Here is a 25,622-nt window from a genome sequence, read left to right on the forward strand (position 1 = left end):
TCTCTCTCTCTCTCTCTCTCTCTCTCTCTCTCTCTCTCTCTCTCTTCCTCTCCCTCCCTCCTCTACTGGACCAATGAAGGGCAGTAGTCTCTCTGTGGTAGTGGAGACTGAATGCTGGGGGGCAGGGGGCTTGGGAGTTGTATAGGGCAGAAAAGGGGACTTTTGATGTAGAATAGTCATTTGCATATCTGTTAGAAGATCAAGGACTTAAAAGCATCAAGCAGTAAGAAAGTGAACAGGCACAATGGTACAATGATTACATCTGCAGGCAGTTAGGACCCCAGAATCTCATGACAAGGTCAACATACCAACCTCCATGGGTAATTAGAATTTTGAGAGTGAAAGTGAACAAATCAGATGCTAGAATTGTATATCTCAAAAGTTCCCTGTTCTGCCCTAAAAACACCCTCTGCAAAATATAATCAAATTGAATCTAGTAGAAACAGTGGACACAGTACATGTAAGTATTGATTCATGTTGCTTTTAATATCTAAGTATCAATATAATGAATTTTAATGGAGAAACATTTTACCATTTAAAAGAAACAAATTATTTGACAAAACACATCACATTTTCATAATGAAAACTAGGGGTAGAAGAGAACTTCCAAGATTGGAATGGTAGTATATATATCTATAGCTAGTATTTTATTTGATGGAATAATAAATGCCTTCCCTTTAGAGCAAGTACAAGATAAAATAGTCTCCTTTGCTACTTCTATTTAATATTGTGCTAGAGATTCTAGGTAGGAATGAAAGAGCCAGTGCCCGCTCCACCCACAACCATGGAGAATGAGCTGTCCATTGACTATATCTGAACAGGGGGTCTAGGTTTACTGCATGCATTGTTCTTGGTACAACAGTTTGTGCAGAATCCCTGGGCCCAGATCCACTAGCCTGGATGGTCTCCTTGTGGAGCTCCTGAACCCTCTGGATCATTCCATCCCCCATTCTTCCACACCAGTCTCAGTAGTCCACCTGGAGTCCAGCAGGGAGTCCCAGCATCTGTCCAGGTCCCCCTCTGGATGAAGTCTCATAGAGGACATCTATGTTGGGCTAATATCAAATTATAAGTGAGTATACACTATGTGTGTCTGCCTTAATGTTAATGAACTAAAATCTGAGTCATTTGATCTGTGCTCATATTCTGAAAGATCTATTGGAGAGTCTGGGTTTTATTTTATTGCTTTTATGCCACTTCTAGAAGCTGGAAACCATCGCATTCATTGACTTACACCCCTCATTTCCATTGCTGAAGCCATCAAATGACAATAAATTCTTTCTCTTGTCACAGCACTTTAATATTGATATTTCCTCCTACACTGCTACGGATTCTTGTGATTCTATTGGGACCACTCAGACAACACTGACTGATTTACACATTTTAAGATCAAATGGTTTTCAATCTTAATTGTAATAGACACTTCAATTCTCCTTTTCATGGAATGCAACACATAAATTTGAGATATTCAAATACTACTATTTCTAGTAAGCCATCAGTCACCTTGCTGTAGATATATGTTTGTTTCCCTAAACAAAATATGGATGGAAAATAAAACAGTAAAAGATAGGCATCATCATCAGTTATTGGGAACATCATAATTAAAACTATATTGGCATGTCATTTTGTACCCACTAAAATGATTATAACAAAAAAAGGATAGTATCAATATGAGAAGGCACATAAAGAAATTAGACTCTTAATCACTTTGGCAAACACTATGGGGAAAGCTCCAAATGTTAAACACTGAGTTTTCAAGATTTAACAATCCCTCTATAAGGTGTATTTTGAGAATATTAAGTATGTATATCCACAAAAAATCACACATGAATGTTTACAACATCATTATAATGGCTTAAATGGTGAAACATCAAGTGTCAAGCCAAAATTGTCCAACAGACCATAGAATTCCAAGCCCTGATTTAGGTCACAAACTTTTATGGTATCCTAAAATGGAATGTGTAGAGGGACACAAAATTTTGACAATAAGAAAAAGCTTCTTAGTATGCAATGAACAAAGACAAAATAAAAGTTAAATGTGTAATTAAGCTGAGTTTTGTCTTGCAACCCTAGTCTCTGCTGCAGCACAAACCGTCAAAACCATGCTTCAGAATATACAACAAGCAAACTTAGCATTGTGTATGCATCACGTGACATAACAATGGTGCATGATGCATGAAACACATGGGCTCAGATCTGAAACCATTGTATGTTTTTAGTTGTACTCTTTATATGGTACACACAAAGTTCTCTATTGTTATAGAAACATACTGGTTTAATTGTAGAAAATGACTTTTGATATACTTCTGCCATCATTTCTCAGGAAATATGTATTAAATTTGTATCATAATTTATATATCTAAATACTTAAGGTCTGCTCAGGCCCCCCCAAAAAAAGGAATTGAGTAGAGATTATTGAGGAAGTTCTATTTTAGAGGGCCTAGAAAAAAAGATGTCAGAGTGACCAGTCATACTTAAAATAACCCCAGCAACATAGGACTTGGCCTGATACTAATAGGAATGTCTTATTGTCCACACTTTTTTTTTTTGTTTTTCCTCAATAACAAGTTGCAAAGTAGGTAACTATTACTCATTTCAAATTTTGACAAAATCTACAAGGTATTACTCCTGTGATTGGTCCATAAAATCCTTCCTGAATGGAAATAAATACTTGCTATTTGCATTTTGATGGCACTAGGTTAGATACCCTTTTAACACTATCCAGTCTTCTGAAGCAATACCTGTTTCTATATATGTCTTATACTTCCTTAATACAATAAACCTGTTTTAGAAGCAATAACTGTATCCACATTGCACTTGAACATGACATGCTTTTACTGGCATACTACAGCCACTAAAGAAAGAATTATGGATTCTCTATGTCTGCATTTATAAGTAATTCTATGCCACATCAGAGACATACTTCATAAAAACTAGTAAATCATATATGGTTCTTAATTCTTTGTAAAATATTTCAGCAGAAAAAAAAATAGTCAAAGTGCTATGAAAGGAAATCAAAGTATAAACTAGCTTACCTGAATACATCCTTGATCAATTTTGCCCCTTTCAGGGTCCATTTTAAAGTGTGCAGTTTTTTTAAAATGGTACCTCACAGGAAGTGATATGGATTGATTTTTTACAATGCACAGGACATCTGAATGTTCACCCATGTAACAAGGTGTAAAAGTAAGTACTTTTCCTGGATCAAACTGTAATATGACAGGAAGTCCAGTGCCTGTCAAAGCTAATTCCACTTTTTGAAGTCGATTACCTGGAAAAGCAATAGTAACTATTGAACACAGTGAGGATTGTTTGGAATACCAAAAATCTATTTGCCTAGTCCACATAGTGTCAGTTTTTTTAATTATAATAAATGGGAAACTCATTCAAACTTCAGCAAAAGCACTGGCTGCCTTCTCTGTTTTACACATTATTTTGGGTCTTGATGAATAAAGGAGAATTTGTTCTGATGGAGTTATATTCTACAGAGTGTGAGCCCTTGTCTGCAGGTGGAGGAGACTCTCCCTCCAGGTAAGCTTAGTGCTCAGACATAGGTGAGCATACCCCCTGCTGATAACAACCTACCAGGCCCCAAATGTGTTAAAAGCTTAGTTCCTAGCAGGGACACTTCAAAAGCAAAGCCTGAGCCAAAAAGTGTCAAAAGCTGGCTCTTTCAAGAAAAACATATCAAAGGTGCCCTGGAGACAAGCCCCATGAAGTGTCCTGGGAGTGTCTCCTGCTATTCAGGAACCCACATACAGAGGTAATTACATTTACAACACTCAGAGAGGGTAGAAGCTATATGTAAAGGCAAAGTAGAGCAACACAGAATACAAAGCCTTGGGTATATTGTTTTGGGTAAAGATATCCAAGCAGGTCACTTTTATATACACAATAACATTTGGACAAACATTCAAAGGAAATAAACTTCCATGAAAACCATATTCGAAGCAGAAAGAAGAAAGTAAAATACTCTAGAGACTTGCTTCTCATGTTCAAAAAGCCATAAGGAGCCCAGCACACTGGCACATTCCTGTAATCCCAGCACTTGGGAGGCAGAGGTATGCAGACCTCTGTGAGTGGGAGGCCAGTCTGGTCTACAAAGCAACTGCAGGACAACCAAGGGTACACAGAGAGACTCTGTCTCAGAAAACCAAAATCAAACAAACAAATAAACAAAGAAAGCCATAAGAATCCAAATAATGGTTGTTTCAGGGGAATTATAGGATAGCCAGAAGCAGCCAAGGTTATAGATACACTCTTGAGGGTAGAGCAAATAATCTTTGCCCACATATTGGCTAGAAGACAGAAAAATCAACAAATGCTAAATGATAACACTAAAATTTATTTTTATTTTTCTGTGATATATTTGTTTCTTCGTGTGCTTTAGTGCACGTGTGAGTAACAGAAAAAAATAGAATTGCTACTTCTGGAGATCAATAAAGACTGAAGGAGGGAGATACTTAGAGGAAAAAGCATGAGTTCTTTTGAATTGTCCTAGTTAGCTCTAATTGTTATCTTGAAAGAGCCTTTGATCATCCAAGAAATTGTCTAGAGTAGATTGGCCTGTGGGCATTTCTGTGGTGCTTCTCTTAACTATTTCTTTATGCAGGAGGGTCCCATTCACTGTAGGCTGAATAAGAAAGCTAGGTTGCATGAGCAAGTGTCTCATGCTAGTAGACATGTCTAATAGATTTCTCAATGTATTTACATCTGTAATGTAAAGAGGAAACAATAGAGTTGAATGAAAGGTATATAATGCTAAAATTGTTAGAATCTCAATGAATAACAAAAACAATATACCAAAACACCATAACACACTGGGTTGAGTCTATAATATGAAAGTAAAATGAAAGGAGATTAAGGGCTGTTTTTTTTCCCATTCAATCATTATTGGAAATAGGCCAAAGGTTATATATACATGAAAAAGAATGGTTAAATCTTACATGATAGAATAATATAGATGGGGAAAACATGTAAAATGTAGGATTTGAGACATTAAGAATAAGATAAGAACTATGGATCCTGTGACAAGACTGCAATCAATAACATGCAGGACAATATGTCTTCATTATAGTAAAGCTATCCTATCACAGCAGGCTCTGAACATTCCAATATACCTCAAGTACAAGTTAAAGACCTTAAAACCAAATATATGACAATGATAGAGGTCCTTAAAGAGGAAATGAATAAATCCCTCAGTGAAAGCCAAGAAATCACAAGGAGACGAGGAAAATGATTAAAACTGTTCAAGACCTGAAAATGGAAATAGAAGCCATATTAAAGCTCAAATGGAGGGGATTATGGAAAGGATAAATTTAAGATTTCAAACAGAGACCAGCTTCAGCAACAGCATACAAGAGATGGAGGAGAAATTTATATGCTACAACAGAAAAAATGGAAACATCAGTCAAAGAAAATGTTAATCTAAAAAAATTCTGACACAAAACATCTAGCAAACCTGGGACACTAAAATTTCCAAAGGTGAGAATAATGGGTATAAAGGAAAAAAGAAAAAAACCAATTCAAAGGCTCAAAAAATGTATTCAGCAATAATATAGAAGAACCATTTCCTAACCTAAGGAAGGAGATGCCTAAAAAGGTACAAGAAACATACAGAACACCGCATAGATTGGAGGAGGAAAGGAAAAAAGACCAGGTAACATAAAAGGGCAGACTAATAGAATTATACCTGACTTTCACATGAACTCTGGTGCCCCATATTTGAAAAAGCTGGTATAGCCATTTTAAATTGTAACTAAACTAACCTTAAATTCATCAAAGGAAAAATCCACTAAATTGACATTTAGATTCCTACCTAAGTTTGTAAAAGAAACACTAATATAGTTTAAATCACATAGTGACTCTCACGCACTGATAGTGGTAGACATCAATACCCCACTGTCACAATGGACAAATATAAACAGAAAAATAATAGAGCTGAGAGATGTTATAAACTAAATAGACCTAACATATATTTACAGAAAATTTCATCCAAACACAAAAGAATATACCTTCGTCCTTGCAACTCCTGGAATTTTCTACAAAATTGGCAACAATCATGTACATAAAAAAAGCCTCAACAAATATAAAATCATTGAAATAACTCCATACATCCTGCCAGGTGGCCACAGATTAAATCTGGATATCAACAACAACAGAAACAACAGAATTCTTACAAACTCATGGAAATTGAACAACTCTCTACTGAATGAAAGACATGTAAAGACATGAATAAAGAAAGGAATTGAGGATTGGGGATTTAGCTTAGTGGTAGAGTGCACGCCTAGCAAGTACAAGGCCCTGGGTTCAGTCTTCAGCTCTGAAAACAAAAGAAAGGATTTAAATACTTTGTAGAATTCAATTAAACTGAATATACAACATACCCAAACTTATACTTAAGGGACACAATAAAAGCAGTGCTAAGAAGAAAGTTCATAGCACTAAGCACCTTCATAAAGAAAATGGAAAATCTCATACTTAACATGCACTTGAAAGCTTGAAACATAAAGAATTAAAGACATCCAAAAGGATTAAATGTCAATAAATAATCAAACTCAGGGCTGAAATTAATAAAATAGAAACAAAGAGAACTATACAAAAATCAATGAAATAAAGAGTTAGTTCTTTTAAGAAATGAACAAGATAGACAAACTAACTAAACTAACTAAAAGGCAGAGAAAGAATATCCAAATTAACAATATCAGAAATGAAAGAGGGCATTGCAATAGGCACCTAGGAAATCCAGAAAAGCAAAAGGACATGTTTTAAAAGCCTGTAACTGCATCAAATTGGAAAATCTAAAAGAAATGGGTAATTTTTCACAATAAGTACCACTTACCAAAGTCAAATGAAGATCAAATAAACATTTTACATAGACCTATAACCCCTATGGAAATAGAAGCAGCCATTAAAAGTAATCTAATGACAAAAAAAAAAAAAAAACAGATGGTGTTAGAGCAGAATTCTTCCAGACTTCTAAAGAGGGTTGATGTCAATACTCTGCAAATAATTCCACAAAATAAGAAACAGAAAGAACCTTGCAAAATTCATTTTATGAGGTCACAGCTACCCTGACACCTAAACAACAGACTCAAAAGAGAAAGAAAATTACGGACCAACTGCTTTTATGAATTTAATTGGAAACCTATTCAATAAAATACTTGTAAAAACGAAGCATGCCTTAATTTGAGTGGGACCCCTGAGCCCAAATCTGCCTATCATGATGTTCTACTTGTAGGTTTCTAGGACCCTCTGGATCCTTCTACTTTGCCATTCTCCCATGCTTCTCTCATCTAGAGTCCCAATAGGATGCCCTCCCCTCTGTCCCAGTTTCCTGGTAAGTGAAGACTTTCATGGGACATGCCCCTTGGGCTAGTATGCAGATATAAGTGAGTATATACCATTTGAGTCTTTCTGCTTCTGGGTTAACTCACTCATTATGATAATTTCTAGTTCAATCCATTTGTCCACAAATTTCTGGAATTCCTTGTTTTTAATAGCTGAGTAGTATTCCATAGTGTATATGTACCACAGTTTTTTTATCCATTCTTCTACCATGGGACACTTAGGCTGTTTCCATGTTCTGGCTATTATGAATAAGGCTGCTATGAACATGGTTGGGCATATGTCCTTGTTGTGTGCTGGAGCATCTTCTGGGTGTATTCCAAGGAGTGGAATAGCTGGGTCTTGAGGAAGTCCTATTCCCAGTTTTCTGAGAAAGCACCAGATAGATTTCCAAAGTGCCTGTACTAGTTTGCATTCCCACCAGCAATGAAGGAGTGTTCCTCTCTCCCCACATCCTCGCCAGCATGTGGTGTCGCTTGAATTTTTTATCTTAGCCATTCTGATGGGTGTAAGATGGAATCTCAGAGTTGTTTTGATTTGCATTTCTCTGATGACTAAGGAGGTTGAGCATTTCTTTAAGTGTTTCTCAGCCATTTGAGAACAATACAGGCGGTAAACTTTAAACCCCTACCCAGATCTAGCAAATGGGCAAAACATTCTCCATAGTTGAGTGGAGAGTGGGGTATGACTTTCACATGTACTCTGGTGCCTCATGTTTGACCATGTCTCCTGGAGGGGGAGACCTGGTGGCACTCAGAGAAAGGATAGCAGGTTACCAAGAAGAGACTTGATACCCTATGAGCATATACAGGGGGAGGAAATCCCCCTCAGGAACAGTCATAGTGGAGGGGAATAAGGGGAAAATGGGAGGGAGGGAAGAATGGGAGGATACAAGGGATGGGATAACCATTGAGATGTAACAAGAATAAATTAATAAAAAATTAAAAAATTAAAAAAACGAAGCATGCATCACGATCATACAAAATGATCAAGTAGGCTTCATCAATATATGAACATCAATAAATAAAGTCCACCATGTAAATAAACTTCAAGAAAAAATACACATGATCATATCATTCAATGCAGAAAAGACTTTTGAAAAATCCAAGACTTCTTCATAATGAAAGTTCTGGAGATACTAGGAATACAAGTGACATTCCTAAACATAGTAAAGGCTATTTTCAGCAAGCCTATTGCTAGGAAAGTTGGGAATTGATCTACTTCAAGATCCAGCAATATCACTCCTGGGCTTATTCTCAAAGGATGCTCCATCCAACCACAAGGATACTTGCTCAACCATGTTCTTTGTTTCTTTATTCATAATAGCTAGAAAACAACCTAGATGTCCCTCAACAGAAGAATTGATGAGAAAATGTGGTACATTTACATATATTACTCAAGCTTTTATAAAATGGCATCATGAAATTTGTAGGCAAGTGGCTGGAACTAGTAAAAAACAAAATCAACCTGAGTGAGGTAATCCAGACCCAGAAAAATATTGTATGTATCTGCTTATAAGTATATATTAACTATTAAGTAAATGATAACCAAGCTATAATCCCTAGATGCAGAAAGGTTAGGTTAAGAGTGGGGTTTAAGGGAAGATGCATGGATTTCCCTGAGAAGGAGAAATCTTTACAGGTACGGATTTTACAGGTAGACTGGGGATGGGTGGGGACTAGATCACATGTGGAAGCAAATAGGGTAGGGGAGACGGTACAGGGACAGACAACTGAAATTGGGGCCATTACGGGGGAGGTGTGGAAACTTGGTGCAATAGAGACTTCCTAGAATGATTGAAGGTGATCCTAATGAGAACTCCGAGGGAAGATTCATATGAAGTCTCACCTTGCCACCTCTTATTTAAAGGCAAGGACTGGGTTGCATTCAATGGAGTTCCAAGGAGTACCAGAGAAGTACCCAAACAACCCTGGCTGTCTCTAAGATAAGGTATGAGAGCAGAGCCCGATTCCCTAAGACAACATCAGCAAAACTGATTGAACTGGTACCTACAACAGATGAACAGCCTTCATCCCTATGTTCTAGTCTCTTTGTTGCACAAAGGTATTTTGCAAGTTACCAAAAGAGAAATATGGATAGCATCCCAAACACTAAAGCTTTGGCTTACAATTTGTCCTGCCTAAAAATACACTAGGGCAATGGTGGCACAGAATTTGTGTGACTAGTCAACCAATGTCTGATTTGTCTTAAGGCCCACCCTCAAAACAGAACCCAATCAGACACTGCTTATGTAAACAAAAACTAGAGAGTAAATAGTCAAGAATCCCAGGGTAAAACCAAACGTTACTGGTCTAAAAGAAAAATCAATAAAATTATACCTAATGGTTTTGTGTTATACTCATTGATCAATGCCTTATTCAGCCATCATCAGAGAAGCTTTCTCCTATAGCAGATGGGAACAGATAGAGAGATGCACAGCCAAACATTATGTGGAAAGATAGTCTAAATAAGAGGTCTCCATCAAACCCCTCACTGAGAGCTCAGGAATGCAGTGGAGGAGGGGCACAACGAGTGTAAGTGCCAAAGATTGAGGACACCACAAGAGCAGGGCCCTCTGAATCAAATAGGCAAGGTGATCTCATTGAGATCTGAAGCATCAGCATAGGGCCTTAAAAAGACAGCACTAGCTCCTCTGCATATAAATTATAGCTATTAGCTTAGTACTTTTATGGGACTTCTAAGTGTAAAAATTAATGGTCCTAGCCGGGCACGGTGGCGCACGCCTTTAATCCCAGCACTTGGGAGGCAGAGGCAGAAGGATCGCTGGGAGTTTGAGGCCAGCCTGGTCTACAAAAATGAGTCCAGGACAGCCAGGACTGTTACACAGAGAAACTCTGTCTCAAAAAAACTTAAAAAATAAATTAATGGTCCTCTGACTATGGTGTTGGCACTTGAGACTCTCTTCCTCCTGTTGGGTTGCAGCCTGGTCTACAAAAATGAGTCCAGGACGGCCAGGACTGTTACACAGAGAAACTCTATCTCAAAAAAACTTAAAAAATAAATTAATGGTCCTCTGACTATTGTGCTGGCACTTGAGACTCTCTTCCTCCTGTTGGGTTGCACTGCTCAACTTTGATATGACAGTTTTTGCTTCATCTTATTATATTTTATTTTGTCAGGTTTGGTTGGTACCTCTTAGAAACCTGTTCTTTTCTAATGAGAAACACAAAGAGAGCATATACAAAGGAAAGAGAGGTTGGGGAGAACTGGAAGGAATAGAGGGAGGGAAAATATAATCAGGATAAATTGTATGAGAAAAAAATCTATGTTCAATAAAAGGAGGGATGAAAAAACAGGGCCACAATAACCAGAAGACTTCAAACAAATGTTCTCTGAGCAGTAAACAGCTCAATATGACAAGCCATAACATAATATCAGCAATATATTTCTGCCATACTGAGCAAGAATGTGTATGTGTATTAAATAGTTACACAGTTTAATACTGCAAAGTAATACTCATACTGGCCTGCAAATATTCCAGGCTCTTAGCTTTACTAAATTTACAGGACAGATTTATATTTCCAGGGCATAGTTCATTTTTTTCAGAGCTGATTTGCGACCTGCCTATTCATACATCTTTGATTTGACGTATTAAAAATGACTCAAGTACTATTACATTTTTGCTTACCTCCAATCAACACAAAACTACATGCAACTGCAAAACAATGTGATGCCTCTTGATATGTGGCCTGCAAAATACATGTTCTCTACATTCTCATAGTATGTATCCAAAGACACTATTATACTTTGCTTACTAGATCACAGTCTTGTTCCTTTTTTTTTTTTCCTGAGACAGAGTTTCTCTGTGTAGCCCTGGCTGTCCTAGAATTTACTCTACAGACCAGGCTTCGAAAGTACTGGGATTAAAGGCAAGCACCATCACCCAGCCTCTCTCTCAGTCTTGTTCTTTAACAGTAACTATATATAACATTCTAGAAGTAAAGGTCAAGTATAGAATGCCTCATTTGTTTTATGTCAAGTTCAAATAAGAAACCTTTCAGTCCAGGACAGCCAAGGCTACATAAAGAAAACTTATCCCCAAAACACACACACACACAGAGACACACACAGACACACATACACACACACACACACACACACACACACACACACACACACACACACACACACATATATATATATAGAGAGAGAGAGAGAGAATAAGAACATGTTTTTAATTTCTCAAGCTCCTAAATCATAATGTTTATGTAAAGTCATGAAATTCTAACCTAAGAAATTATGAAAACGGTTCTAAGGTTGACTTACCATGCCACCGATAGCATAGTAAGGCCTTAAAAGTGTTTTCATTTTTGTTTAATATAAAAATATGCATTTTATATTTTTCTGTGATACTGATATTTTTAATTTTTATTGAGAATGTCACCCATGCATACAATGAGTTTATATCAAATTCACTTCCTATTTACTCTCCACCAATTCCTCCCTATTCCCTCACATTTCCTTTCCAATTTCATGCATTCTTTTTTCTTTTAAAAAATTTTAATTGCTGCACATTTAATGATCTTGTTCATTTTATACTTACTTTTCATGGTGCTAGAGTTATCGTCTCTCAAAAATCCATCTTTACTTCCCACAGAATCAAATCTCACAAAGAGTGCATAATCTTGCCTATGTGAAGGCCCAACATCCTTTTTAATGTCAACTACTAGCCTGTAAATATCACAATTTATTATTTTTAAAGCAGAGGTGATATATTTTGTCACTTGTAAATACAAATTATCCACCTGATCTTTAATTTATGAAAGCAAAAGGAAAAGAATAAAAACACAATTGTTATCCATTTCCCAATTTTCCTAAAAAAAAAAAAAAAAAAGAGGCCATCAGAGCATAAAGCTCAGGGGAAAAATGAGTTAATACAAATATTTCTATGACAAGACTAACTTAAATATGCCAATTTGTGAAAACCTTCATCACATGTCAAAGTGTCCATAATGTATTTTTATTCCATACAGAATTCATTATTAGCCAAGGACTCTATAATAACCCATATTGCCTCTGGTAGTAACCTCTGTTACACGTCTATTTCTTCTAGTGAAGTAAATTGTTATTACTAATCAAGTTCATGGTAGTGGACAAGTAGAGAATATAGGTCAGATCTTAGAGAAATTCAAAAGAAGTATGGAAACAAAGTAAAGAATCAGGAACAAAGGCAAGCTAGGTTACACCATAGGTTGGTCATTGACTATATTTATCTAGCTTACCTACATTAGCTCTTCTGCCAGTGGATACTCAAATACTCAAATACAAAAAGTTGATGTCTAATATTAAACTGACATACATGTGGTGTGCTCAAAATGTATTTAACAAAGATTCAAATATTCACACCTACATTTCCATACTAGACTCCCAAATAAATTTAAAACGTTGTCATAGGAAACAATATTTGGATTTCTTTCCAAGTATATATGGTTGGAAGAGGCTGGAGAGATGGCTCAAGAGCTAAGAAGACCCAGACTTGGTTCCTAGCACCCATACGAGGTGACTCACAACAATGTATACTCTCAGATAAGATACACAGATATACACATAAAATAACATAATAATCTTGTATGCGTTGTAATTTTCCAAAGAAAATATTGATTGCATTTGTTACCATATATTAAACATTTTCAAAACTATTTTCAGCCTAAATAACAATAGCAAGTACAAAAAACTGTGAAAATATATACTACATGTGATTAAATTTTGTGGGTTAATTGAAGCAGGTGCTATTGGTTTAACATTGAAGGGATTCAGACAGAAAGGATTTTGTCCAGGTCAGAGCATCACTTCCTATCTGGGAGCATCACAAAATGCTACATGCACATGACTATTCTTGCCATAACAACAAGTTCTGAGCTGTACAAATCAACTTATACAATCTAAGGCAACCTAAAACCCTACCTCCCCCACCAATTTCCAATAGTTCTAGGACATTGTTTTTAATTTAATATAAACTATTGGATGTCATACTTATAAATACTGGAAATCTTAGGCATCTTAGAAATAATTACAAAAGTATGACATCAAATAAGTCTGGTTAGTGTATAGTTACTATAACATTTATTAATATTTGACATTACAGTTGAATTCACTTTTGCTTACTTTGGGCTGAAGCAAAATGTAATAACAATCTTTTGAAAAGGGAGTAAAGTCCCTTCATTGGGAACACAGGAGATAAAATCAGTCATATCTATTTTCTTTATTTTGTTTAAGTAGGGGAGATTATTTAAAGCCATATCTGTTCTTTGATGAATATTTGCTCCCTGTAACAAAAGACAAGCACAAAAACATATTAGGGAAAAAGTAAACAACATATTTTGAAAGGTTAAGATAATTATTGAAATTTTAGAACCTAGAAAATCAATTATATTTGTCCCTAACGTAGCATATACCTAAATTTGACTAAGACATGTGATTCAATTCAAAACTTGAGAATAGAAATCTTCAGTCACTGATTTGCAAGAAGCAGTCATCTAGTTTTATTCAGAGATGATGTGCCATTTTTGCACAGTTCACTTACCAGCTCTTCTCCAACACAATCATCTTGCATTATTGCCACCCAGTTAATGGTATCAGGGCTATTGTTATACAGAAGGGCATGCTCAATTTTTGATGTTCCAAAGAACACATAACCAAACCGTATACATTCCAATTTCCTGTCATTATTCATGTTAACCAATTCAATTATCTGTTCAACCACATGAACTTTGATGTTCAAGAATGTATCAGGACGACCTTGCAAACTCACTCTATAAGAAAAGAAGATGTAAATGTGTAAGTATTTTCATTATAAATTTATATACTCATTTTCTCTAATTATTTGGACAAAGATTTTTAAAATGACATTATAACTAACTCAGCAGAGTAAGAGCAGTTCCTTTTATATGCTGCCAGAGGTTATCAGGTCCTTTGGTGTGTCCACATCCATAACGTAAATTAGTCTGTAGCCTAACTTATTCTGTACTCGAACCAACAATGTTGGAAAACAAACTAATGAGTCAATGAAACATTCATATCTTTATTTTTCATAAATACAGAAGTTACATTATTTATATAAGATTAGCTTAAGAATGCCAAGACACCATTCTAACTCATTCCAACCCAGGCCCAGTCTAATCGCATGTACATCCCAATACCACAGTTCCTTAAATTAAAAAAAAAAAAAATCCTCAAAAAATTATTTTCTCAAAAATATGATTCCAATAAAATTTGGTTTCTCGAACCAACTGCAGTTCTCATTTAGCACTCCTGTCACATGTTTATTCCTTTCTGGCACAGATGCAATCTTATCAACTTAACCCCAGCAGATACACAAATAACTGCCTACTCTTAAACTATTATCAAAATGTTTATTTATATTTTCTGTAACTGTGGCATTATCCATACCATATGTTAACAAATCTATCCTTCCTTAGATTCCTTGATATCACACATTTCCCTGAGTTTTCATTCTAACTCCAAATGCATGACCTAATTTTTATTCTAAGACATGGATCCTCTGTAAACTATTTGTTTCTCTCTTATTGTTTCATACTCTGATCTTTTTTTTTTTTTCACTGTAATCCTAGGTACTTTTATGTTTTAGCCACCAGATACACCCCGAGGAACCTTGTACCTAACTCATCTGGACAAAGCTGCTTTTTAGGACCTAGGCCAAGTAAATCTAATAAGCCACAACCATACATACAGTCCACAATTATTCTGAAAGTGAAATTAGTTGTACCCTGTCACATCTGAACTTCCTTCTGCAGAACCTTTCTTCCTCTTACCTCCTTCGTTCAGTAACTCATCAAATGAGTTAAACAGGCTTGTATAACATGTCTCAAATCTCCACACTTCTCTCAGTTTTCCCAATTTGAGCCTTAGCTCTGCCATTTCTTATTTCCTTTTTGCTTTGCTTTATAAAATCTAGTCACATTGTCAAGTCCTCTTTGTACTGCCTGATCTGCACTGCTATTACTGTGAAATACTAAAATACAAACTGATGCTCAGATTAATTTTCAGCCCTCAAAATAGATCCTAACCTCATATCAGACTCATGACTACTCAAATACAACAACTGTGGTACTCAGTAAGAAATGCATCTTATGTGCAATGTAGTAGCATGCACACATATAGAGAAAACAAAAGACCTACAAAAACTCAAAAAAGTTTTATAAAGCATCTCCAGTGAGGTGCACTGATATTTTTTATTTTATTACTTTACATACAAGTGGTGACTCTGTATGTTAGCTGCACATTCCACATATAAATGAATTGAGGCAAATCTCATTTTAAAAATATGCTGTCCCACAGGCCCTTTACTGGATCCTGTGCCATTTGTTTGTTTTAGTCTCATCTTGCAGCATTCCCTTATATTTCTTCAACTCTATTGCCCCGGATCCTTCAATAGGGAATAGTGTTATCTCTAAAGTTTCAAATCTACTAATTTGTCTAGTGAAATAATGGATGTAATCTATAATCAATATTCACTTTATACGTACACACATACATACACATAAACATATATACATACATACATACATACATACATACATACACACACACACCAATCATACCACTGCCATTTACTACGTAGATCTTATTTAATGATAAGTGTGTAATTTAACTACCTGTTTGTTAGTGGAATCCTTTCATATCCACAAAACTGAAATTAGGAGCTGATGTCATGTGTATCCATATGCTACTCTCTAATACTTTTCATTGCTGAACATTTATCTACATATGTATGTTTTGATATATAGAAATAACTAAATGAACAAGTAGCAAATGAAAGAAAAAGGAGTTGGCAAATAAACAGGCAATCTATCTGAAAGAAGAAAACAGGAAAATATTGAGTTCCATACAAGCATTTTTTTTCCAAATAACATACTATATATTTACCTTGCCACTTCATTTACAGTGTGGGCCTGGTCTGCACAGAAATCTACTTTGATGACCGTTGATGACTTAGCTTTCACAATACCACTACTTGGAGAAATGACAATAGGTAACTGACCCTCGTATTCTGTTTTAAACATGCCTAAGGAGAGTAAGAGGCACAGTTTATAACTAGACACTTGCAATAGACACATATTACAAGATGATTCACTGTGGAACAAAATAATAGGTTTTATTGTAATTACAGATGCTGACATCACCCAACAAATCTGAAGCCAGTACTGGAATTCAACCCTCATCAGTAGATTAAATTTTTTTAATTTTTTATTAATTTATTCTTGTTACATCTCAATGGTTATCCCATCCCTTGTGTCCTCCCATTCTTCCCTCCCTCCCATTTTCCCCTTATTCCCCTCCCCTATGACTGTTCCTGAGGGGGATTTCCTCCCCCTGTATATGCTCATAGGGTATCAAGTCTCTTCTTGGTAGCAGGTTACCAAGAAGAGATTAAATTTTATATATTCATTTTGGGAAAGTACTTATATGAAGAACACTATATCTACATACATGCTCTCCAATTCTTATTATAAGCCATACATTCAACTACTTATCCACATTTTACAAATAAGAAATCAAAAACTTAAATAAGATATCTTAATCTCTAAAGTATAAGCAGGCAATGGATGCCTGGGAAAAAATTATTTGCCCAGGTTTTCTCCAATTAATAAATGAAGCAATTACATGTAAAACATGGTCAATTTCACACCCAGAATATGTTTTTTCTTTGTGCTTCAGTGGTTTTTTTTTTTAAATATTTACCCATGTCTACAGTTTACGTTTTCATTCATTTCATTAAAAAATACACTAAACATTCCATTAAAATTAAATCTTCATTTTAACTAAGAGAGATTTCATATATAATGTAACTATAATTTGGGGAGATTTTAGACTAAAATGCATATGTTATTTATTTAATCCCTAAAGCATTATGAATGAACAAGTTAAGAAAGAAATTGGAAAGCAAAATAAAATAAAATTTTTTCAATCATATATCACTACTCTAAAATATTAGTACTCTTCAGAATCAAAGAACTTTAACCACTTGACTTAAGAGAATCTCTTCTGAGAAACACTCCTTCATTTCTCGTGGGATTGTAAACTTGTACAACCATTTTGGAAATCTATCTGGCACTTTCTCAGAAAACTGGGAATAAGGCTTCCTCAAGACCCAGCTATTCCACTCCTTGGAATATACCCAGAAGATGCACCAGCACACAACAAGGACATATGCTCAACCATGTTCATAGCAGCCTTATTCATAATAGCCAGAACCAGGAAACAGCCTAAATGTCCCTCAGTTGAAGAATAGATAAAGAAACTGTGGTACATTTACACTATGAAATACTACTCAGCTATTAAAAACAAGGAAATCCTGAAATTTGTGGACAAGTGGATTGAACAAGAAATGATCATAATGAGTGAGTTGACCCAGAAGCAGAAAGAGTCAAGTGGTATATACTCACTTATATCTGGACACTAGCCCAAGGCGCATGTCCCATGAAAGTCTTCACTTATGAGGAAAGTGGGACAGAGGGGAGGACTTCCTATTGGGACTCTAGATGAGAGAAGCAAGGAAGAATGGGAAAATAGAAGGACCTAGAGGGTCCTAAAAACCCACAAGAAGAACATCGTGACAGGTGGAGCAGGGCCCAGGGGGTCTGCTCAAACTATTGCACTAACAAGGACAATTCAAGTAGTAACTATCGAACCCCAACTCTGATCTAGCCAATGGACAGGACATTCTCCACAGTTATGTGGAGAGTGGGGACTGACTCTGGCATGAACTCTGGTGCTCCGTATTTGACCACCTCCCCTTGGTGGGGAGGCCTGGTGGCACTCAAAGAAAGAATAAGCAAGCTACCAAGGTGAGACTTGATAGCCTATGACCATATAGTGGGGGAAGGAGGTCCCCCTTGGTCATAGACCTAGGGGAGGGGAATAGGGTGAAAGAGGGAGGGAGGGAAGAATGGGAGGATACAAGTGATGGGATAACAATTGAGTTGTAATCTGAATAAATTAATTAAATAAAAATAACCTAGAACCTAATATTCTATAAACTCCCAAGCAATGAATATTCATTCATCAAAAACCAAATCACTGAAAGCTAAATGAACAAGATTCAATCAGAAATAGCTATTAGTTTTACTACTGTATATCTTTTGAAGAAATCCATAATGGGATAGACTATTTTTGTGTTAATAATCCCCAATGATCAAGAAGGCATCTAAGAAAAAACAATCTAGTGGTATTTAAGATCTCATTATATATTTAACATCAGTCTCAGAGAGATTGTCTTCATATTAAATTGGGAGAAATGGCAATCTTGCAATCAGTGTCACTGACCATCTAACCAAAAGATGATGTACTATATCCATAGTTATCATCAATAAAAAGTATGCCTGACAACACATACTTTTATGAAATATCTGGGCCACAATAAAAATTTCTAAAAATAATCCTGTCTGGAGCAAAGTGTTCTTTCAGTGAAAATAACAGATTATTAAAAGCCTTGTAGGGATCATGATGTGAATGCCAAGCTGAGTTTGACAAAAAGAATAAATAGTTCATATACATGATGAAACAAGTATCATGCCAAAATTTTAGGTATATACCTAATTAACTCATTATATATTTGCTATTTGCTCCTAATTTATAAGTCACTTAAATACACTTGTCTCATATGATATAGCTAACTGAGGTATAATTCAGACCCTTGATCAGCCTAAGGACAATATCAGTTCTATGACACCATCCTGCATCCCATCATCAGGAAAATCGCCAGTCATATAACAAACAGGCTGTGTTAACATGGATTATAAGAGATAGGTTCATTTTTCCTGAATGATTGGATATCTATCCTTTGTAGTCAAAATACTTAAAGGCACTTGGTTTTCATGTTTTTCAAATAATAGACTTCTTTTCCTTATGACTCCGAAAATCTATTAGACATTATGCACACTTAAAATACTAGCAACTTTTCTAAATGTATAAGCTTATATGACACAAAATATTTACCTGGAGCTTTGCCATGGTTAATAATATTAATCTCTTTACAATGCACTTTACTATTGGCAACTATTGTGCCAAAATCAACTACTGGCACAATTTCCAGTTGACAGGTTGGAATCAGCCTAAGAGAGAATTAAAGAAACACTCAATTAGTAACATCTGCATAGTTATGTCCATGGAAAATGCATACACCCAGGCACACTTTAAATACACTATTAACTCCTAAAAATCTATTGACAACACTGTTGACAAGAAGAGAAGTCATGAAAAACATCTGTAAACTATAATGCAACCTGTTTTTAACAAGGAAATCAGACTTCCCATATAAGCAGCATTTGACAGATTACTCATTTAAATCGATTTACTGTTACTATAACATGCTTGAAATTCCTTCTGAGAATCTCTACATACATTCATTAAATGTGTTAAAACTTATTAAGAAGAACTGAGTTTCACACTTCAAATAACATAATATATGATAAAGAAAGCACTGATAAACCAGGCATGGTGGAGCATTCCTGTAATCCAAGCACTTGGGGACGCAGAGGCAGGTGTATCGCTGTGAGTTCGAGGCCACCCTGGTCTACACAGAGAGTTCAGGACAGCCAAGGCTACAATAGGGAAACTCAGTCTTGAGAACAAATATATAATAAAAAAGAAAGAACTCACACTATAGCCTAATATTTGGGAAATATTATAGTAATTTTCTCTTGCTGTGATAAAACAAATACTGACCAAAATGAGCTTAGGAGGGAAAGGACTTATTTGGCTTACAAAACCAGATCACATTCTATCATTGAGGGGAGCCAAAGAATGAACTCAAACAAGAACAGGCAGGAAACAAACAGGATCACTTCTTACTGACTTGCTTGTTCAGATTGCTTTCTTAAACACCCAAGGACCATGAGGCCCTGAGGCACTGGCCACAATGGACAGGGCTATCTCACACCAATAAGTAAACAAGAAAACGCCCCCACAGACTTGACTCCAAGATTTTTAGAGATAAGTACTACAACTGAGGGTCTCTCTTCACACCGGACTCTAGCTTGTATCAGAGTGACCAAAAAAAAAACCAAAAAACAAAAAAACAAAAAAAGCACAGGATATTAAACAATATCTCTGTACAGAGAAGAAATTTGACTTGCTACATATGTCTTTAATGTGTTCTCTAAAGCATAGATATAGTGTGTATTTTCAGACATACTTTAAAACTTCATTGTCACATAGGAACAAATCTCATGGCATATTTACTTTATATTTAGATAAGCTCTCCTTTACAGAATGCTCTTAAGTTACCAGTACAGTTTAATAACAAAATTCTTACAAACCAGAAAAGTGAAGATAGCATACCCAATGAGAGGAACCTCTAGTACTTTATTTCCTACAGAAATAAATATGTGATCAAATGTGTCTTCATTTTTATTAGGATGATATTCTACCATTGCTGTCATCTGAAGACCAGAAGCAAGTTCCTTATCCAAATTTGTCAACAATAGTTTGAACTGTAGTGGAGAAAAGATAAAACCAACCCTATTAACTTCTTACAATGAGTTATTACAAGGCACTGTAGTTAGGAACAGTGCTTTATTATCAAGCATAGGTCTTATTCACACCTAAGAGAAAAATACAGTTTTTAAAACTTTAAACTTATAAATGATAATTGTCCCTATTCATGGGGAATAATGATTAGGCCTGTATTAAAATACCCCTTTTAGTTTCTAGTCCTGTAAGAGATGTGTTTGTTCCACAGTCGATGCCCAACAAATACCTAAAGATGCCCAACAAATACCTAAAGCATTTGACAGAAAACTTTCCACTAATGCCTTGATTAGTAATTCCTGAAAGTACCAAGAACTTTATGTGTCAAATGGCAATTAACAACTCCCAAAAAAAAACTGGTCTCTGGGGGTTTTAAGACAACTTCAGAATCATGAAGACATGCTATATAGAATTAGAATTCTTAGAAGTAGTTAGTAAGCATCATTGTATACATAATACTTCATAAATCTAAACTTTTCTGCCAATTAAAAATAAAAACAGAAATGAGGCCTTTCCAAATACAATATATCACTTTTGCCCTCCTAGTCTGTTTAGACTTTAAGCAAAAGGGTTTTTCTCCACTCCACTCCTTCTGTCTCTCCCTCCCTTTCTCCCTCTTCCCATCATTATTTCTCCCACCCCCATCTCCTCCTCCCTTCCTAGGCTAACTTTCTTTCTCTTTCCCTTCCTCTTTTTCTCCCTCCCTTTCTTGCCCTTTCCCCCTTCACTCAGTCTCCTCCCTCTCCCTCACTTCCTTGCTCTTCCTTCCTCTTTCCCTCGCTTTCTCCCTTCCTCTCTTCTTTCCCCTTACCCCTCCTCCTACCTCTCTCTTTCCTTTTCAGTCCCTCTGACTTTGTGTCTCCTCCCTCCTGTCTCAGCCCCTCCCTGCCTCTCTCTTCTCTTCCTCTTCCCCTCCCCTTCCCTGGTAACCACACCTTAGCAAAGACAATCCTTCACCCAATTCCTCCGGAGCTTGATCTCAGGGCCAAAGACATGCTCAAGTGAGGAGGCTACCCAGAAGCTTTCAGTACCCTTAATGTGTCACCTGTGGATTCGTTGGCTCTAGAAACCTGATCTTCTGGTTCCAGCGGCCCACGTTGTGTACAGTAAGGGGGAGGCGGTACACTTTCCCAGACACTGCATCCTGGAACCTCAGCTCCGATGGGATTACACGCAGCTGAACTTCCTTCTTGGGGAAATCTGCATCCCGAGGGATGACTGAGCCCCGCTCTGTGTCCATCGCGGCCATTTAGAAAGCCCGCAACCGAGTGCGGACTTGACCAACTCGGGACTGGCTAGGGACAACAGACGTAGCTAGGAGACAAGCACTAAGTACTCGTTCTTGGGATCCCTCGTGCTCAGCAGCCCGCCCCTCGAGCCGGTCCGGGCGCTTCTAGCCCGGAAGTCTCTTGCGCTTGCCCCGCCCCGACCACGCCCCCACACGTGGATTGGCCACTAGCCCTCCACACACCGGGTGCTCTGCTACTCTCCCTCTTGACCTTAAAGCCCACCCTCAGTCCCTGCCCCAGCTACTCAAGCTCTCGCGAGCATGCTCCAGTTTCAAAGGCCCCGCTGAAGGTTTTGAGATGGTAGCTGGAACAGAACAAAGAACGGGGCGGCAAGTATCAACAAACTAATTTGAAAATAATTTATGCCAGGCTCAACCCCAGAAACAGCTCATGTTGACATAGCCTTGCAGGATTTCAAAGTGGCATTCTGTGTAATGGGCACTTTCCTGGACTTTTAGAGCAAGCTTTATGAAAATGATATGTCCACGGGATCTGTTAAGTCAGCCAGATTTGACTGAAATGAAGGATTTTTTAAAGGGGACAGTGTCAGTGGCCTTTAGGCCAGCGTTTCTGTGTTTCCTATATTATCAAACTATTGGATTAATATAAAAATGTATCAATAGAGACGACTAAATAATATAGTCTATCCTTGTTGTGCAGTAAGTTCTTTTTGACTTTATTGAAAATACATTTTTCTTTCTTTTTTTTCTTCAATGCTAGGGAATAGATCTAATATCTTTAGCATGCGAGCATTCCACTACTGAACTACATACTCAACCACTATTTCATTAAATTTTAAAGAAATTAAATACACATGCATGCTATAAAAGCAATCCTGTAGTTTATTATTTAATATAGATTATAGTTCAGCATATCTGGAGCAGTTCCCAAGAATCTTCACTTGGAAGTTTCTAGAGGATTTCAATGCTGGTGGTCAATGGACTATATTCCCTGATTATAGAGGCTTTAGAAATGGCCTTCGCTATAGAAAGATTAACTTTTGAAGATATATAAGCTATATAAGGTACACCAATGAAACATCTTCACTGTTAGATGAAGATTTTTCACACAAGCACAGATTTACATTGTTGCATCTTCTTGCTCTTTGCTACAAGACTCACAATCTGCCAACTAAAAAGTTATCTTTATCACATACATACCTTTTTTAAAGCCTGTTCCCTTACAGTTTTGCAAGAGTCTTACATCGCCAACATCATAAATAGCTCATTTTCTACAAATATGGAGAGATTATTAAGTAGCCCTAAATATAAAGTCAGCTTGTACCTTTATTGGAATTGTTGTTGCCAGTTGAAACAAGATGGGAAGGGGTTGGCTATTCCGTGCAAATTTTTATGTAATAATAAAATATCTGAATCGCCTTCTGAAATTCTTTTTCTTAGGAGCACAGAACAAAGCCTGTCTAAATCCTGGTGCCCAAACCACAACACTTTTGTACCCCTGAATGGCTCAGAGTTTGTGTGAATGCAAATCATGGTTCCTGTAGAATGACCTAAACAAACTCAAAAGCAATTGGAAGCAAGAAAAAAGGCATCAAATTTTCTATCAGCACACATTCAAAGAAAAGACTTGCTGGAGTCTGAAATATGTGGATCTCTTTTGGAATTCTTTTCAACTAAAGAAGGCTAGAACTTAGAAATGTATGCAGTAAGATATAACACTAGGCAGAAACCAATACTCTGTACAGATCTTTATAGGGTCTGTCACACACACACACATACACACACACACATGCGTGCACACACACACACACACATCTTCAGGGAGGTTGAGTTGGTAGAATGCTTTATGAGTTTGTGTTGAGAAGTAATTTTGACAAATTTAGACATATTTCTTAGAATAAGAAGAGATACTAAAAGTAAGTTAGTTTTAAGGACATAAAAACAAAAATATTAGTTATTTATAAAATGGAAAGAATTCTCATATATAAACAGAATGTTGATCCAAGTAAAAGCATCACATAGCTACATTGTTAAGTAGTAGTATGAGAATAATTCTTTTTTCCTTTCCCCCATTTTTACTGTTTCTTTTTAACATATACATTTATATAATTACACATGAATAAAAATAAACTACATACAACAGGAAGAACCATGAGACAACCAGGAATCATATAAATGATTCATAGTGATTTAGCTATTTGTATTCATTGGATTGTAGATAAGAAAGCACCTGATTAGTATATTTTCAAGTGAAAAAAATATGAAAACATCAAATTCTGATGAGGTTACAAAGCAACATGATCATGTTTACATTTCTTCCGTGTCTGTAGTACTGGTAATTGAACAAAGGTCCCCTTTGGACCCAGATAACATTCTACCACTGAGCTATATCCCAGACTTTGTCTTAATTTTAGAAAATATTGAGATAGTGGAGTACTAATTATAACAGGTTGGCCTTGAACTCACTTTGTAGTTCAGGCAAGCCTTGAACTTGTGATCCTCTGGCCTCAGCCTCTAGAATAGTATGGTTTAATATGCCTGAGCCACCAGACTCTGCTTATATTTAGAAAGACTTTAAAATTTTGAAACCACTCTGTAAAACAGCTTTGGAAATATTTATTAAGCTAATTACATAATTATCATACAAACCGTAAGTTGTATTCATGAGCATTCACTCTAGAGAAACACAAACTTTTTTGCATATAAACTTTGAATGTTGCAAATATGAGTTTTATTCATAATAATCAAAAATCCAGCACAACTTACTCAGTCATGAATAAACAATCCGCAATACATATATGCCCAAAATAATACTCCACAATGAAAATGAAAGATGTAAAACTTCTTTTGCTCTCTGAGTATTATAGAGTAGAGAGTCACACAGTAACAGGGTCCCTGGCCTCAGTCGGACCAAGACAGTAGCACAAATGATTCCGTGATGGAAGTAGTATTCAGGCTGCAAACTCAACACATAGAGAGCAACACCTACCAAATCCAAAACAAAGGCCTGATCCATCAGAGACTTTAGTTCTGGGGTCAGTCTCTAAATGTACTAACCTTGCTTTTTCGGCTTCTGTAGTTGTGCTTCTGGCTAACTGTTCTTGTTAACTGAAGTATGTCGACCCAGAACATGTTCCTTTTGTGTGTGTGCTTATAAAGTTCACCTTGAGAATGGCTCGGAGCAAAATTGGGATCCCAGTTATCCAGTGTAGTTACCAGCCAGTTAATTATGATTTTTATTGGCTTAAACTCATGTCCAAGCAGTCTTCTATGCTAAATACCTCACAAAAAGCATGATATTGTAAAAGCTAACACATATATGGTCTCCTCATACACCATGTTTGAAGACACAGCATTTTGCAAGTAGAAGACAAATTAATTGATAGTTATGGGGTGATGAACAACAGAATTCAGTATGGTTTAGAAAAAAAAAGAAATAAGGGATTGTTGTATTTGGCCATTTTCTGACTATGGTTGGGCACACATGAAAGTACAGAACTGATAAACATTGTAC

At 36.4% G+C, this 25,622-nt stretch overlaps 1 protein-coding gene across 1 annotated transcript in view; it reads right to left on the reverse strand.

The window, feature by feature from the left end:
- Cfap47 (cilia and flagella associated protein 47) overlaps window positions 1-22,255 on the reverse strand; it is a 242,065-nt gene extending 219,810 nt beyond the window's left edge. The window contains exons 1-8 of the mRNA XM_051142600.1: window positions 21,905-22,255; window positions 20,671-20,822; window positions 19,327-19,442; window positions 16,255-16,393; window positions 13,892-14,120; window positions 13,474-13,634; window positions 11,912-12,039; window positions 3,036-3,271 (exon numbers count right to left, since the gene is read on the reverse strand). Coding sequence (XP_050998557.1) covers window positions 3,036-3,271; window positions 11,912-12,039; window positions 13,474-13,634; window positions 13,892-14,120; window positions 16,255-16,393; window positions 19,327-19,442; window positions 20,671-20,822; window positions 21,905-22,108 — 1,365 coding nt within the window. The 5' untranslated portion in view covers window positions 22,109-22,255. The remainder of the gene's footprint in view (window positions 1-3,035; window positions 3,272-11,911; window positions 12,040-13,473; window positions 13,635-13,891; window positions 14,121-16,254; window positions 16,394-19,326; window positions 19,443-20,670; window positions 20,823-21,904) is intronic.
- Between the last annotated feature and the right edge of the window lie 3,367 nt (window positions 22,256-25,622).

This window comes from Acomys russatus, chromosome X, assembly GCF_903995435.1.
Source record: "Acomys russatus chromosome X, mAcoRus1.1, whole genome shotgun sequence".
Taxonomy (NCBI): Eukaryota; Metazoa; Chordata; class Mammalia; order Rodentia; family Muridae; genus Acomys; species Acomys russatus.